The sequence below is a fragment of the Oryctolagus cuniculus genome, chromosome 7, assembly GCF_964237555.1.
Source record: "Oryctolagus cuniculus chromosome 7, mOryCun1.1, whole genome shotgun sequence".
Lineage (NCBI taxonomy): Eukaryota > Metazoa > Chordata > Mammalia > Lagomorpha > Leporidae > Oryctolagus > Oryctolagus cuniculus.
The window spans coordinates 61,095,931-61,110,731 of record NC_091438.1 but is presented as its reverse complement, the minus strand read 5'-3'; the positions used below and the strand labels follow the sequence as shown (position 1 = coordinate 61,110,731).

General features: G+C 46.5%; 1 protein-coding gene across 4 annotated transcripts in view; it reads right to left on the bottom strand.

Annotated features, from left to right (window-relative positions):
• Window positions 1–14,801, bottom strand: part of SORT1 (sortilin 1) — a gene marked incomplete in the record, with an annotated part of 84,264 nt that overhangs the window by 14,769 nt on the left and 54,694 nt on the right. For all 4 annotated transcript variants that reach the window (XM_051856187.2, XM_051856186.2, XM_051856190.2 and 1 more), the window contains 4 exon segments: window positions 204–372; window positions 695–797; window positions 9,752–9,858; window positions 13,290–13,445. In XM_051856187.2, the coding sequence (XP_051712147.1) occupies window positions 204–372; window positions 695–797; window positions 9,752–9,858; window positions 13,290–13,445 (535 nt within the window).

Genomic DNA, 14,801 nt, shown 5'->3' with positions numbered 1-14,801 from the left:
GAGGGAGTCACTGGAAAAAGCAATGCTTTTAATCTGAGTTGCTCTAAATGTAATCCCTTCGAGAACCTCCCCTACAGTAATGGAGAATGCAAAAATGCGAATCAGGTCTGTGACTCCCCCTCCCTGCCTCCCCATGTCAAGTGAAGAACATTCCCACAATTGCCCTCTATTCAGAGTGTGTGTGGAGCTGAGCTCATGCATACTTAATCACATTGATAGGGTGGCTGCTGTGCTCAATGGCCACAATGATGCCTCCAGAGTCCAGGATGGTGTAGTAGTGGGGTCCTTCCAGCATCTTCGCCCAGGAGTAACCCCCATCATCTGAGATGTACACATCTGGGACCATCACTGAGATGGCATCCCCCACGCTACCTGCAACATAAGGCACCGTCTCATCAGCACAAGGAAACTGAAAGGAGTTACTGATGAAAGGATAACTCTGAATAAAATTATTCTGATTACTTCCTATCAAGCCTCTCAGGGTAGAAAAAGAGGACCCTGAAAACTTGAGAAGGGGAAAAATCATGTTGCCAACTCTGAAGGGGGTCTATGAAAAATCCACAGTGTTGTTCTAGCACACAAAATTCTACTGAAAGAATGTAAAAACCATACATGGTGGGTCTTCTTAAAGAGTTCAAAGGCTATGCCTAGTCTGTGTGCCCAGCTACTCCTGTTGAGCAGAAGGGCTCCTTACCATGAGCGATGACTATGCCTACGGCATTAGGCTCCGAGAGTGGGGCCATGGGCACGTTTAGTTTCTGGGAAATGCTGTAGGAAGCATGAATATGAAGGCTGCACTGTGAAAAGAAACCAAAGCTTAGATTAAAACCAAAGGTAAAATTTCTTTACTCATCTCACAGAGCACTCTAAGAAAACTTTAAACTCAACCTAGACCTCAGTGGCATAATCCTTTTTTAATTGTGGTAAAATACACATTTCATAAAATTCACCATTTAAAAAAAAAAGTCTTATTTATTTTATTTGAAGGCAGGGTTAGAGAGAGACAGACAGATGTCTTTCATCTTCTGGTTCACGGCCCAGATGGCCACAATCCACAATGGTCAGGGCTGGGCCACGTCAAAGCCAGCAGTTTGCAAACTCCATCTGGGTCTCTGTGGGTAGTAGGGGCCCCAAGTCCTTGGGCCATCTTCCGTTGCTTTCCAAGGGGCATTAGCAGGGAGGTGGATTGGAAATGGAGCTGCAGGGACTGCAATTGACACTCATATGGGATGCTGGCGTCACAGGCAGCAACTTAACCCACTGCACCACAATGCTGGTCCTTTACCATCTTATTTCTAAGTAAACAGTTCAGTAGTGTTAAGTCTATTCACATTGTTTGCAACCAATCTCCAGTGCTTTCTCATCTTGCAACACTGGAACTCTATCACCTATAAAGCAACAACCCCCGACCACTGTTTCTCCCAGCCCCTGGCAATCCCCATTCTGCTTTCTGCCTTTGGAAATGGGACCTCATATAAATGAAATCACCCAATATTTGTTTTGTGTGTGTGTGTGACTGGCTTACTTCACTTAGCATAGTGTCCTCAAGGATCATCTATGCCACAGTATATGTCAGAACTTCTTTCCTTTTTAAGACTGGTTAATATTCATATATACACCACATTTTATTTACTCACTCATCTGTTGGTGGACAACTGCGTTGCTTCTACCTTTTGGTTACTGTGAATAATGTTGCTATATGCATGTGTGTGCACTTGGGATGCCCATTTCCTACATCAGAATGTCTGGTTCAAGTCCTAGCTCCTCTACTTCTGATCCGACTTCCAGCTAATGCACCCTGGGAGGCAGCAGCTCAGGTGCTTGGACCCCTCCGCCGACGTGGGAGTCCTGGATAAAGTTCTGGGTTTCAGGCTTTGGCCTTGTCCAGTCTTGGCTATTGTGGGCATTTGGTAGGGGAGTGAACTGGCGAAAAGAAGATCTGTTTTTCTCTGTCACTCTGCCATTCAAGTTGATAAGTTGATGAAAATAAACAAATATTAAAAAAAAAAAAAAAGAAAAAACCCTCCCAGCAAAGAACAGCTTAGGCCCAGGTAGATTCATTAGTGAATTCTACAAAATATTCTTTTTTAAAAAATAAGGATTTATTTTTATTTATTTGATGGGCAGAGTTACAGAGAGAGAGGGAGGGAGAAACAGAGAGAGAAGTCTTCCATCTTCTGGTTCATTCCCCAAATGGCCGCAACGGCCTGGGATGGGCCAGGCTGAAGCCAGAACCCAGGAGCCTCATCTGGGTCTCCCACCTGGGTGCAGGGACCCAAGGACTTCAGCCTTCTTCCTTAGCAGAGAGTTGGATCAAAAGTAGAGCAGCTAGGATTTGAATCTGTGCCCATATGGGATGCCAGTGTCACAGGTGACAGCTTAATCTGATATACAATGCCAGCCTCTCTTCTTCTCTTTTTTTAAGTTTTATTCACTTCTTTGAAAGGCAGAGTTTCGGAAAGAGGTAGAGATACAGATCTTCCATCTACTGGTTCACTCCCCAGATGGCCACAACAGCTGAGACTGGGCCAGGCCGAAGCCAGGAGCCAAGAGCTTCTTCCAGGTCTCCCATGTGGGTACAGGGGCCCAAGCACCTGGGCTATCTTCTGCTGCTCTCCCAAGCACATTGGCAAAGATGTCAGATGTGGAACAGCTGGGAATTGAATCAGTGTCCATATGGGATGCCAACATCACAGCTGGTAGCTTAACCCACTACAGCACAATGCCAGCTGCCCAAATACTCTTTCAAGATTTAATACCAATCCTTCTCAAATTCCTCCTAAAAATTAAAGCCACAAACCAACTTAAGTGGGGCCAGCACCACGGCTCACTTGGTGAGCTAATCCTCCACCTGAGGCGCCAGCAAACCATATGGGCACCGGATTCTAGTCCTGGTTGCTCCTCTTCCAGTTCAGCTCTCTGCTGTGGCCTGGGAGGGCAGTGGAGGATGGCCCAAGTGCTTGGGTCCCTGCACCCACATGGGAGACCAGGAGGAAGCACCTGGCTCCTGGCTTCAGACTGTCGCAGCACCAGCTGTAGCTGCCATTTGGGGGGTGAACCAACGGAAAGGAAAACCTTTCTCTCTGTCTCTCACACTGTCTGTCAAATAATAAAAAAGTTAAAAAAAAAATAAGTGATGCTAAGAGAGATAAAATAAATAAATAAATATTGGGGCTGGTGCTGTGGCACAGCAGGTTAATCTTCTGCCTGTGGCGCCAGCATCCCGTATGGGTACCAGTTCTAGTCCCAGCTGCTCTTCCAATCCAGCTCTCTGCTATGGCCTGGGAAAGCATGGAAGATGGCCCAGTCCTTGGGCCCCTGCACCCACATGGGAGACTGGGAAGAAGTGCCTGACTCCTGGCTTCAGATCGGCCCACTTCCAGCCATTGCGGCCATTTGGAGAGTGAACCAACAGAGGAAAGACCTTTTTCTTTGTCTCTCCCTCTCACTGTCTGTAACTCTACCTCTCAAATAAAATAAATAAAATCTTTTAAAAAAATAAATAATAAGGGGGCCGGTGTTGTGGCACAGCAGGTTAAGTCACTGCCTGCAGCACCAGTATCCCACGTGCGCACTGCTTCACGTCCCAGCTGCTGCACTTCTGATCTAGCTCCCTGCGAATGCGCCTGGGAACACGGCAGAGGAAAGCCAAGTCCTTGGGCCCCTGCACTCTCACCAGAGACCCAGAAGAGGCTCCTGGCTCCTGGCTTCAGACAGGCCCAGCTCCAGCCATTGTGGCCATTTGGGGAGTGAACCTGCAGATGGAAAATCTATCTGTCTCTCACTCTCTAACTCTGCCTTTCAAATAAATAAATAAATATAAAAAAAACCCAATTAGGCACAGAAGGAATGTGCTGAAACAGCCACTGCTAATATCAGCAATCAGACTCAATGGGGAACAGCTGAAAGCTCTGGCTCTCCGCCCAGGGTGCCCACTCTCATACTTGTATTCACTGTAGTACCAGAAGTCCTAGCCAGAGAAATCAGGTAAGAAAAGCAAAAGGCAACTCAACCAAACCACACAAGGAGAAATAAGATTGTGAGACTGACTGAGCCTGTTTGCAGGATGACAGGATCTCAGATGCAGAAATCCCTAAAGACTGCACCATAATACCTGTTTAAGCTCCACCAGTACCTTGAAAAAAAAAATAAATTTGCATATGCTTAAAAAATAAGTTAAAAAAATTTTTAAAAAGCTCCAATAGAGAAAAACTTGTTAAAACCAAAAAGCAAATTCAGACAAATTGCAGGATAAAAATTAATATACAAAAATACACTATAACAACAAACTATCCAAAAGAGAAATCAAGAAAACTCCATTTACAAAGCATCAAAAATTAAAAACTAAAGGAAAAATTACTTAGGAATAAATTTAACTGAGAAGGTGAAAGATTTAAATTCTGAAAACTATGAAACATTTATGAAAGAAACTGAAAGCATAAATAAATGGTAAGGTATCCTGTGTTCATGGATTAGAAGAATCAATAATTAAAAGGGCCATACTACCCAAAATGATCTACAGATTCAGCACAATCCATATTAAAGCCTCAATGACATTTTTTGAAACAGAAATTTAAAAAATTCTTAAGTTCATATAGAACCATAAAAAAGATTCCAAATAACCAAGACAGTCAAAAGCAAAAAGGACAAACCTGGAGGTATCACATTGCCTTGCCTGGTTTCAAAAATCTATGGTAATCAAAACAGTGTTATACTGGCATAAAGACAGAAACTCAGACCAAGGGAAGAGAATAGAAAACCTAGAAATTCATAAATTTATAGTCTATTGATCTTCCACCAAGGTGCCAGGAATGCACATGGGAAAAAGACATCCTCTCTAATAAATGGCGTTGGGAAAACTGGATATCCATACGCAGAAGAATGAATGTGGGCCCTCATTTCCTAACAAAAACCAATTTAAAATGGATTAGCGATGTAAATGTAAGTCTTGGAATGTAAAGCTACTAGAAGAAAACACAGATAAAAAGCTTCTTCAGGTAAAAAGCTGCCCCTTCTTTCAATCAAATGTTTATTGATTTATTTGAAAGGCAGATGGAGAGAGAGAGAGAGAGAGAGAGAGAAAGAGGGAGGGAGAGGGAGGGAGGGGGGGACAGAGAGAGAGACAGAGAGAGAGAATATGGATCTACCATATGTTGGCTCACTTCCCAAATGCCTGCAACAGCCAGGGCTGGGCCGGACTAAAACTGGGAGCCTGGAACTGGGTCTCTTAAGTGGGTAGCAGGGATCCAAGTACTTTAGCGATCATCTGTTGCCTTTTGGGATGCACATTAGCAGGAAGCTGGACTGGAAGTGGAGGTAGAACTCAAACCCCAACACTCTGACATAAGATTCAGGTATCGCAAGTGATGGCTTAACCCACTGTGCCACAACACCCACCTCTAAAACACTTCTCTTCAGTGGTGGCCTTTTGAATATGACTCCAAAAATACAGGCAACAAAAAGTAAACAAAGACAAAAGGGACTGCATCAAACTAAAAGATTTTGCAAAGCAAGGGAAACAATCAAAAGAAAGAAGAAACAAACTACAGAATAGAAGACAATATAGCAAACCATATAACTGATAAGGGATTAATATCCAAACCCAATCACAAGAAAGCAGATAAAACAATTAAAAAATGTGCAAAAGGTCCAAATAACCATTTTTCTAAAGACATACAAATAGCTGATGAGTAAATAAAAAACTCAACATTACTAATTATCAGGGAAATAGAAATAAAAACCAGAGTGAGATATTGCCTCACACCTATTAGGCTATGGTCAAAAAGACAAAGATAGCAAGTAGAGGTGAGAATGTGGAGAAGAGGAAACCCTTGTGCCCTGTTGGTGGGAATGAAAATTGGTGCAGTCATGCTGCAAACAGCATGGAGCTTCCTAGAAAAAAATAAACATAGAACTCCCAGCAACTCCACCTACTGGGGATACAACCCATCAGAATGTCGAGAAAATACTGCACCCACTAGTCACTCCAGCATTATTCACAACCAGGATACAGACTCAGCTCTAAGTCTCAAATGATGGATGAGTGGATAAAGAGAGTGTGTGGGGCCAGCGCCGTGGTGTAGCAGGTAAAGCCGCTGCCTGCAGTGCCAGCATCCCATATGGGCGCTGGTTCGAGTCCTGGCTGCTCCACTTCAGATCCAGCTCTCTGTGATGGCCTGGGAAAGCAGCAGATGATGGCCCAAGTCCTTGGGCCTCTGCACCCACATGGGAGACCTGGAAGAAGCTCCTGGCTCCTGGCTTCAGATTGGCGTAGCCCCAGTCATTACGGCCACTTGGAGAGTGACCCAGCGGATGGAAGACCTCACTCTCTCTCTCTGCCTCTCTGTACTTCTTCCTTTTAAATATATAAATCTTAAAAAAAAAAGAAAATGTGTGATATACACACAATGGAATATTATTCAGCCCTAAAAAAGGAGATCCTGCCATTTGCAACAACATAGTTGAACCCAGAGAACATTACACTAAGTGTGCTAAGTAAGCTGGGCACAGAGGAACAAATATCACAAGAAAAGCTGAAGGAACAGAAGCATAGGGACTGCCAGAGGCTGGGGGCTGGTGGAACAGGGGGTGGGGGAAGATGTTGACCAAAAGAAACAAAGTGTCAGTTACACAGGACAGATACCTTTCTGGAAAGCAATGCACCATGGTGACTACAGTGCATGGTGCTGTGTCATGCACTTGAAATGTGCTGAAAGGACAGAGCCATTAATAAAGATAACTGAGGTGGTAGTTACGTTTGTTTTATTTATTTATTTGGGAGGCAGAAAGAGTTCTCATCATCTGGTTCACTACTCAAATGCCCACACTGGTCAGAGTCAAAACCAGGGGCTAGGAATGTAATCCAGGTCTCCCAGAGGGGTGGCAGTCACGTGAGCCATCTCCACTGCCTTCCAGAGTCTGTAATGGCAGGAGGCTGCGCTGGCAATCCAGGCACTCCCTGTGGGATGTGGGCATCTTCGCTGCTAGGTAAATGCCAGCTCCTATAGATATGTTAATTACTTTGACTGCAGTCACCATCACACAATATATACATATATCAAACAATACACTGTACACCATAAATATACACAGTTTTTAAATATCAGTTACATCGCAAGCTGGGGGGGGGGAGAGAAATAGATATGAGAAACTAGTTGGGGTATAAAGCAGAATGAAAGTGCTTTAAAAGAGGTTCAGGCTGGGTCTCTGGCCTGGCGGTTATGATGCTGCCTGGGACACCTGTGTCCTATGTCAGAGCCTGGGGCTGAGTCCCAGCTCTGCTCCTCATTCTCGTTTCCTGCTGATGCACACCTGGGAGGCAGGAGGTGATGGCTCAGCAGTTGGGTCCCTGTCACCCACTGGGAAGACCTGCTGAGTGCCTGGTTCCTCGCCTGGCCCCAGTGAACCAGCAGATGGGAGCCTTATCTTCTGTCCCTCAAATAGATAAACGTACTGTAGTAAAGAGGTTCAAAATGGCTAAAATGGCTAATATTATATATGCTTAACTCAATTTTTTAGAAAGGCAGTGTAAGCCAGCTACTAATGAAACAGAGGACCGATTAGTTCTAACTGGGCAGGCCCTGAGGATGATTAGGATCTCCCTAATCCTTTGTTTATTGGTTTATTGTTTGTTCAAATATTTGTTTATTTTATTTGAAAGGCATAGTTACAGAGAGAGAAGGAGAGAAACAGAGTGGGAGACCTTCCATTCACTGGTTCACTCCCCAAATGGCCGCGATGGCTGGAGCTGGGCCAGTCTTAAGCCAGGAGCCAGGTACTTCTTCCAGGTCTCCCACGTGGGTGCAGGGGCCCACGGACATGGGCCATCCTCCACTGCTTTCCCAGGTGCATTAGCAGGAAGCTGGATCAGAAGAGGAGCAGCCAGGACTCAACAGGTGCTCATATGGGATGCTGGCACCGCGGGCAGTGGCTTTACCTGCTGCACCACAGCACTGGCCTGTTTCCCTAATCCTGATTTATCGAGGTTGAGGGACACAAGCCCAGCTTCCCCAGGAAGTGTGGAAGGATGTAGATGTGGAGCAAAGGCAGGGTGTTTAAGGCAGAGGTGTGTCAGTGATAAGACGATGGAAGGCAGGAGCCTGATAGGACAGATCTTTCATTCACCAGCTCAGAGGCACAGCCATCAGTCACAGGCAAAGGGGGGACGCCAAGGGAGTTGGGAAGGGCGAGGCAGAGGGTGGCGGTGCAGATAAGGAGTCTGCTCTGTCTGCCCAGGCTTAAAGTGAGGACACAGGCCCACGGCAAGGTCCAGGCAGAGGGATGGGAAAAGAATAAGAAGGCAGAGAGACACTCAGCAGCATCATGTGTGTGGGGAAGGGACAGAGTGTGGTGGGGCAGCAGAGGTGTACACTTCTGATCACCCCTCGGGCTCCTGAAACACAACAGGGAGTCAGGGGAGCTCAGGAGCTACCAGCATTGTCATTTTCAGTAATAAAATCCCAGTGTCACCCAAGCGCCTCTCAAATTCTGTAAGAGCCAAACGTAAGCCTGCTTTTCTTTTCTTTCCCACTCTTTCTCTCTCTTCATTAGGCCTGTCACTCGTGGAATCTGGGGTCTCCTAGGGGTGGCACCCTTGTATTTTTTAAAACATTTATTTATTGATTTGAAAGGCAGAGTACGAGAGAGAGACAGAGAGATCAATCTTCTACCAGCTGGTTCACTCCCCAAATGGCTGCAAAGGCCAGGGCCAGCCCAGGCTGAAGCCAAGAGCCCAGAACTCCATCCAGGTCTACCACAGAGGTGGCAGAGGCCCCAGTACCGGGACCATTTTCTGTTGCTTTCTCAGGCACATTAACAGGGAGCTGGGTGGGGAGCAGAACAGCCAGGACTTGAACTGCACTTGGATACGGGATGCTGGTGTCACAGGTAGCACTTAGCCTGCTGTGCTGCAGTGTGGTCCCACACCTTTCTAGCTTTAGCTTCCAGCTCTCCCAGGAGGGACTGCTCCTGCCTTCCCAGGCACTACCCAGATATCTCCCAGCCCTGACTAGGTGAGCCCAGAGAGAGGAGCGCCCACTTGTGCCTCACCAGCACAGCTCGGCGCTGCTCATGCAAGGCTGCTCTCTGGCATCTTGTAGGATTTCTAAGCTTTTTAGCTGCCATGTTCACCCCTGTGAATCAGCAGCCTACCTGTCTGTTCTGTTTCCATTCCATGCTTCAGTAAAAAACAAATTCTTAGCTTTCAGTTTGTCCTTCTTTAAAAGATAAATAATCCCGGGAAATGGCAGTGCAGTGCTGTGTGTTACACCACCTACACTGCCAGCGTCCCATAACGGAGGGCCGCTCGGAGTCCCAGCCAACTCCCTGCTTATGTGCCTAGGGAGGTAGCAGGAGATGGCCCAAGAACTTAGGCCCCTGCCACTCAAGTGAGGGATCCGTATGGAGCTCCTGGCTCCTGGTTTTGGCCTGGCCTGGCTCTTGTGGCCACTGGGGAATAAACAAGTAGATGGAAGATTTTTCTCTTCCTCTCTCTGTCACTCTGCCTTTCAAATAAACAGATCTTTTTAAAAAGACAATCCACAGTTTTTTTTACCTTTGCTCACAGTTTCTGTTTCCCAGATTTTAAGATAATTTCATTATTCTCAGTTCCAAACTAAAACATCGATAATCAAGTATAAAACGTGACCCTAATGCGGTATAAAACTTTGGTATGCAAAAGCCTGACACCCATCACGGCAGAGCAGAAAAGCGGCTTTGCTCCAAGCACACACGGTAAGTGGAGTAAACAAACCTCATTCTTGTTTTTCGCTGTAGCATCACATTCACTGTTTTCAGGCTTCCTTAGGTGCTTCCACCTGCCTCCTTGGTCAAAAGTGATCATAGTCTGGATGGAATTATCTGAGTGGGAAAAGAACAATATTAAGCCTGACCCACCGGAAGCACCCAATGAAATTCAGTTTATCATTGCATAACTTCCTCCTAATTGAAACCATATATCACCATTATAACCCCAGAGTCTGTAAGATTACAACCCCATAAAAACATTTCAGTGTTGGTGAGTAACTGAGCAGTTTAAACACAGATTTAAGAAGGCTTCCTATCTGAACAGGACCCAGTTGATTCCAGAAATCATCTGAGACTGATTCTGGTTTTTGTTTGTTTATTAAAGATTTATTTATTTGGGGCCGCGCAGTGGCGCAGTAGGTTAATCCTCTGCCTGCGGCGCCAGCATCCCATATGGACACTGGTTCTAGTCCTGGCTGCTCCTCTTCCCATCCAGCTCTCTGTTGTGGCCTGGGACAGCAGTGGAGAATGGCCCAAGTCGCTGGGCCCTGCACCCGCATGGGAGACCTAGAAGAAGCTCCTGGCTCCTGGCTTTGGATTGGCGCAGCTCTGACCATTGTGGCCATTTGGGGAGTGAACCAATGGAAGGGAGACCTCTCTCTCTGTTTCTCTCACTGTCTGTAACTCTACCTGTCAAATAAGTAAATAAAATCTTTTAAAAAAAAGATTAACTTACTTATTTGAAAGGCAGAGTTACAGAGAAGGACAGACAGAGAGAGAAATATTTTCCATCTGCTAGTTCACTACTCAAATGTCCAGGAGCCAGGAACTTCTTCCGGGTCTTCCACATGAGTGCAGGGCCCCAAGTACTTGGGCCATCTTGCACTGCTTTCCCAGGCTCATTAGCAGGTAGTTAGATAGGAAGAGGAGCAGCTGGGTCTTGAATCAATACCCATATGGGATGCCAGCACTGCAGGCAGAGGCTTAACCTGCCACCACGCCGGCCCCTGATATTATTTCTTAAACATACATTTTTTCCCCCACTGTACTGGAAATACAGAGAAAGAGAAAGAGCAATCTTCCATCTACTGGTTCACTCCCAAACGTCTGCCCGTGACAGCCAGGGCTGCATTAGTCCAATGCTGGGAACCCAGAATCTAATGGATTCTGGTCTCCCACATGGGTGGCAAGTACCCAAATACTTGAGTCATCATCTGTTGACTCCCAGGGTATGCTGGATTGGAAGCGGAGCCAGGACTCAAACTACATACATTGATTTGTGTTGTGAGCATCCCAAGTGGCACCTTAACTGCTGAACTAAACACTGCCCTAAGGTACTGGTACTCTTGAAAAGAGGTACCTTTGAACTCCTTGCCAATATGCACAGGCGGAGGTCCATTTTCCTTCCTTGCCTGCTTCACCATGGTGAAGCATTCTGACCTTTACTCAGACAAGGTCATGATGCCAGACTTGTTTTAAAGACTCTCAAGATCTAAGTATGTGGAGCCAGCATTATGGTGCAGCGCTTGCAACACCAGCGCTTCATATCAGAGTGCCTGTTCAACTGTAGGCTGCTCCACTTCTGATCCAGCTACCTACTAATGCACTTGGGAAGGCAGTGGATAATGGCCCGAGTACTTAGGCCCTTGCCACTCGTGTGGGAGATCCAGATAGAGTTCCAGGATCCTGGTTACGGCCTGGCCCAGCTCCAGCTGTTGGGGGAATGAACCAGAAGTTGGAAGATTATTGATATCTCTCTCTTTCTCTCCCTCTCTTAACTGTGCCTCTCAAATAAATAAATCTCTTTTTAAAAAAGATTCATTTTATTTATTTGAAAGACAGAGTTAGAGAGAGAAAGAGAGAGAGAGAGAGAGAGAGAGAGAAAGAGAGAGAGAGAGAGAGAGAGAGAAAGCCAGCTGCAGGTTCACTCCCCAGATGGCCACAATAGCTGGAACTGAGCTGATCCGAAGCCAGGAGCTAGGAGCTTCTTCTGGGTCTCCCAGGTGGATGCAGGGACCCAAGGGCTTAGGCCATCCTCTGCTGCTTTCCCAGGCACATTAGCAGGGAACTGGATTGGAAATAGAGCAGCCTGGACTTGAACCAGCACCCATATGGGATGCCAGTGATGCAGGCTGGGGCTGTAACACACTGTGCCACAGCGCCGGCCCAAAATAATAAATAAATCTTTAAAAAAGACTTGAATATGTTTGTGCATAAGCCCGGATTAATAATTCCTAATGATTCACTCTCTACTTACTTTCCCCTTTCCTATCCCTCTTAGACCTTTTTTTTTTTTAAACATCTCTTTCCCATTTTTATTTTAATGATATGAGTATATGAACTATTCTTCAATGATATGAGTATAAAATATTACAGGTTTAAATCCAGAGACAATATCTTTTGAGTTTTCCTAGGAAAAAACAAATAAGAAATCAAGTGAAGGAAAACTCAATTATCCAACATTTATTGAGTGCTCTCTATGTGAAAACTGATTGGGAATATATTAGTGAATCAAACAGACAAAATCTACAGGACTTTCTGCAGTTTCCATGCCAGTCACCAGATATACCAAGTACGTTAGCCAGTAGATGGCACGGAGAAACAGTTCAGGTAAAGGTGGGTTGAGAGTGTGTATGTGGGGGCTGGTGTTGTGGCACAGGTTAAGCCGCCACCCGTGATGCTGTCATCCCATATGTAAATCTGCCTTTTAAATAAGTCAACAAATCTTTGTAGGGGGAGAGAGAGAATCTGGGGGAGGAGGAGGGCAGGATGGATGTAAAACAGGAGAGTCATGCTGGTCTCGCTCCGCGAGCAGCATGTGAGCAACACTCAAAAGAGGGCACGTCAGCCTCAGGCATCTGGGGAGACAGAAGGCACTGGCAGTGACAGCCCCGGGTCCACGGGTGCCCTGGCGTGCTTCAGGCCTGGCAGGGCCTCCTGTGACTGGAGCGCAGCAAGTGGAGGAGAGAAGAGTCAGAGAGGAGCTCCGGCAGGAAAGCAGTGAGCCAGTCTCACTTGGGACCTGGTTAGGCCACTGGGAGGAATTTATAAAATAAAAACAAGCAGCTCCTAGCGCCTGCTGGAAAATATATGCACACATAGCTACACTTGCAGAGTCTTCGTACTTGACAGTAACGTGCTGATTTGTATTCTTGGGCCTTGGTAAAGGCGAGCTCTAAGGAGCCGTCACAGAGCGCCCAGGAAGATCTTGGCTGCCACGGCTATGGCCTCTATAAGAAGAGAAGTGGTGCCAATTCAGGCTCATTCCTGGAGGCCTAAACCTCTCATTACAGAAGATTCCTTTTATAACATAAACAGCACAGACTCTAAAACATATTTCGTCTACCTGCTGTTGCTTTGCTGTCTCCTAGTTATACTTACGGTAACTCGTTTAAACTAGGGAGCCAGGATTAACATGGCTAGTCTTGTTGGCTGGACAAGCAACACCCCTGGGGGGATGGGAGCATCAGTTTTTCCAGAAGCCTCAAATGCTGACCTGTCCTGCGGAAGCCGTTCGGCCAAGGAAGGGCTGCGCCCAGACTCACCTTCTGAGAGCGTGCTTGTTATGTAGACACCGCGGAGGGAGGTCACGTTGGTAAAGTCAGTCTCTCCGCCTGTGGTGGTGTACAGATGTCGGTCCAGAGACTTGGAATAGACAATGCCTCGATCATCTGAGGTAAAGATTGTGCCGAATCCAGTGTCTGAAATAAGCAAATGAACAAAAACACCACGTCGTGGTATGAACAGGGAAAGCAGTAGTCTAAGCACACACACACGACTGCCCGGCTGACCAAACACTCCAGCCACTGTCTCTTCAGGATGGAGACGGAGACCTGAGGCCACTCAAGGTCTGATGCTCAGGATCTTTTTGCCTGTCTTATTTCTAGTTCCCAGCTTAGTGCCTGGGATGTGGGAACTGCCGAGCTTGTTGAAAGAATTAATCAGATGCTACAGAAAACCTCTTCCCAGATATCATACTTTTAGTATTAGGGGTACCGTATTAATGCTTGTTTTATACATTTCCAAATCTTTCTTTTTAAAGATTTATCTGAAAGGCAGAGTGATGCACAGAGATCTTCCGTCTGCTGCTTCACTCCCCAAATGGCTACCACAGCCATGACTGTAGAACAATGCTTCTCAAACCTTCTAAGGTGAAAGATCAATTTTTATTCCCACAATGTCATAAACTGATGCTTTTGTAAAATATGATAAAAAGTAATCACTGGGAGTAAGTGTTGTAAGTGGGTTAAGATGCTGCTTATGCCTGAATGCCGTACTGGAGTTCAAGTCCCAGCTACTCTGCTTCCAGTCTAGCTTCCTGCTAATGCACCTCCTGGGAGGCAGTAGACAATATAGCTCAAATATTTGAGTCCCTGCTACCCACATGGGAGACCTGGATGAAGTTACAGGCTGGCCGGCGCCGCGGCTCACTAGGCTAATCCTCCGCCTGTGGCGCCGGCACACCAGGTTCTAGTCCCGGTCGGGGCGCTGGATTCTGTCCCGGTTGCCCTTCTTCCAGGCCAGCCCTCTGCTGTGGCCAGGGAGTGCAGTGGAGGATGGCCCAAGTCCTTGGGCCCTGCACCCCATGGAGAAGCACCTGGCTCCTGCCTTTGGATCAGTGCGGTGCACCGGCCACAGCCATTGGAGGGTGAACCAATGGCAAAAAAGGAAGACCTTTCTCTCTGTCTCTCTCTCTCTCACTGTCCACTCTGCCTGTCAAAAAAAAAAAAAAAAAAAGTTACAGGCTCCTGGCTTCAGGCTGGCCTACCTCCAGCTGTTGTATGCATTTGGGCAGTGAATCAGCAGATGGAAAACCTCTCTGTCCCTGCCTTTCAAATAAATAAAAATAAACATTAAATTAGTTAATAATTAGAAAAAATGGGGGCCAGTGCCATGGCTCACTTGGCTAATCCTCCGCCTGCAGCACCAGCATCCCATATGGGTACTGGGTTCTAATCCCGGCTGCTCCTCTTCCAGTCCAGCTCTCTGCTGTGGCCCGGGAAGGCAGTGGAGGATGGCCCAAGTGCTTGGGCCCTGCACCAGTGTGGGAGGCCAGG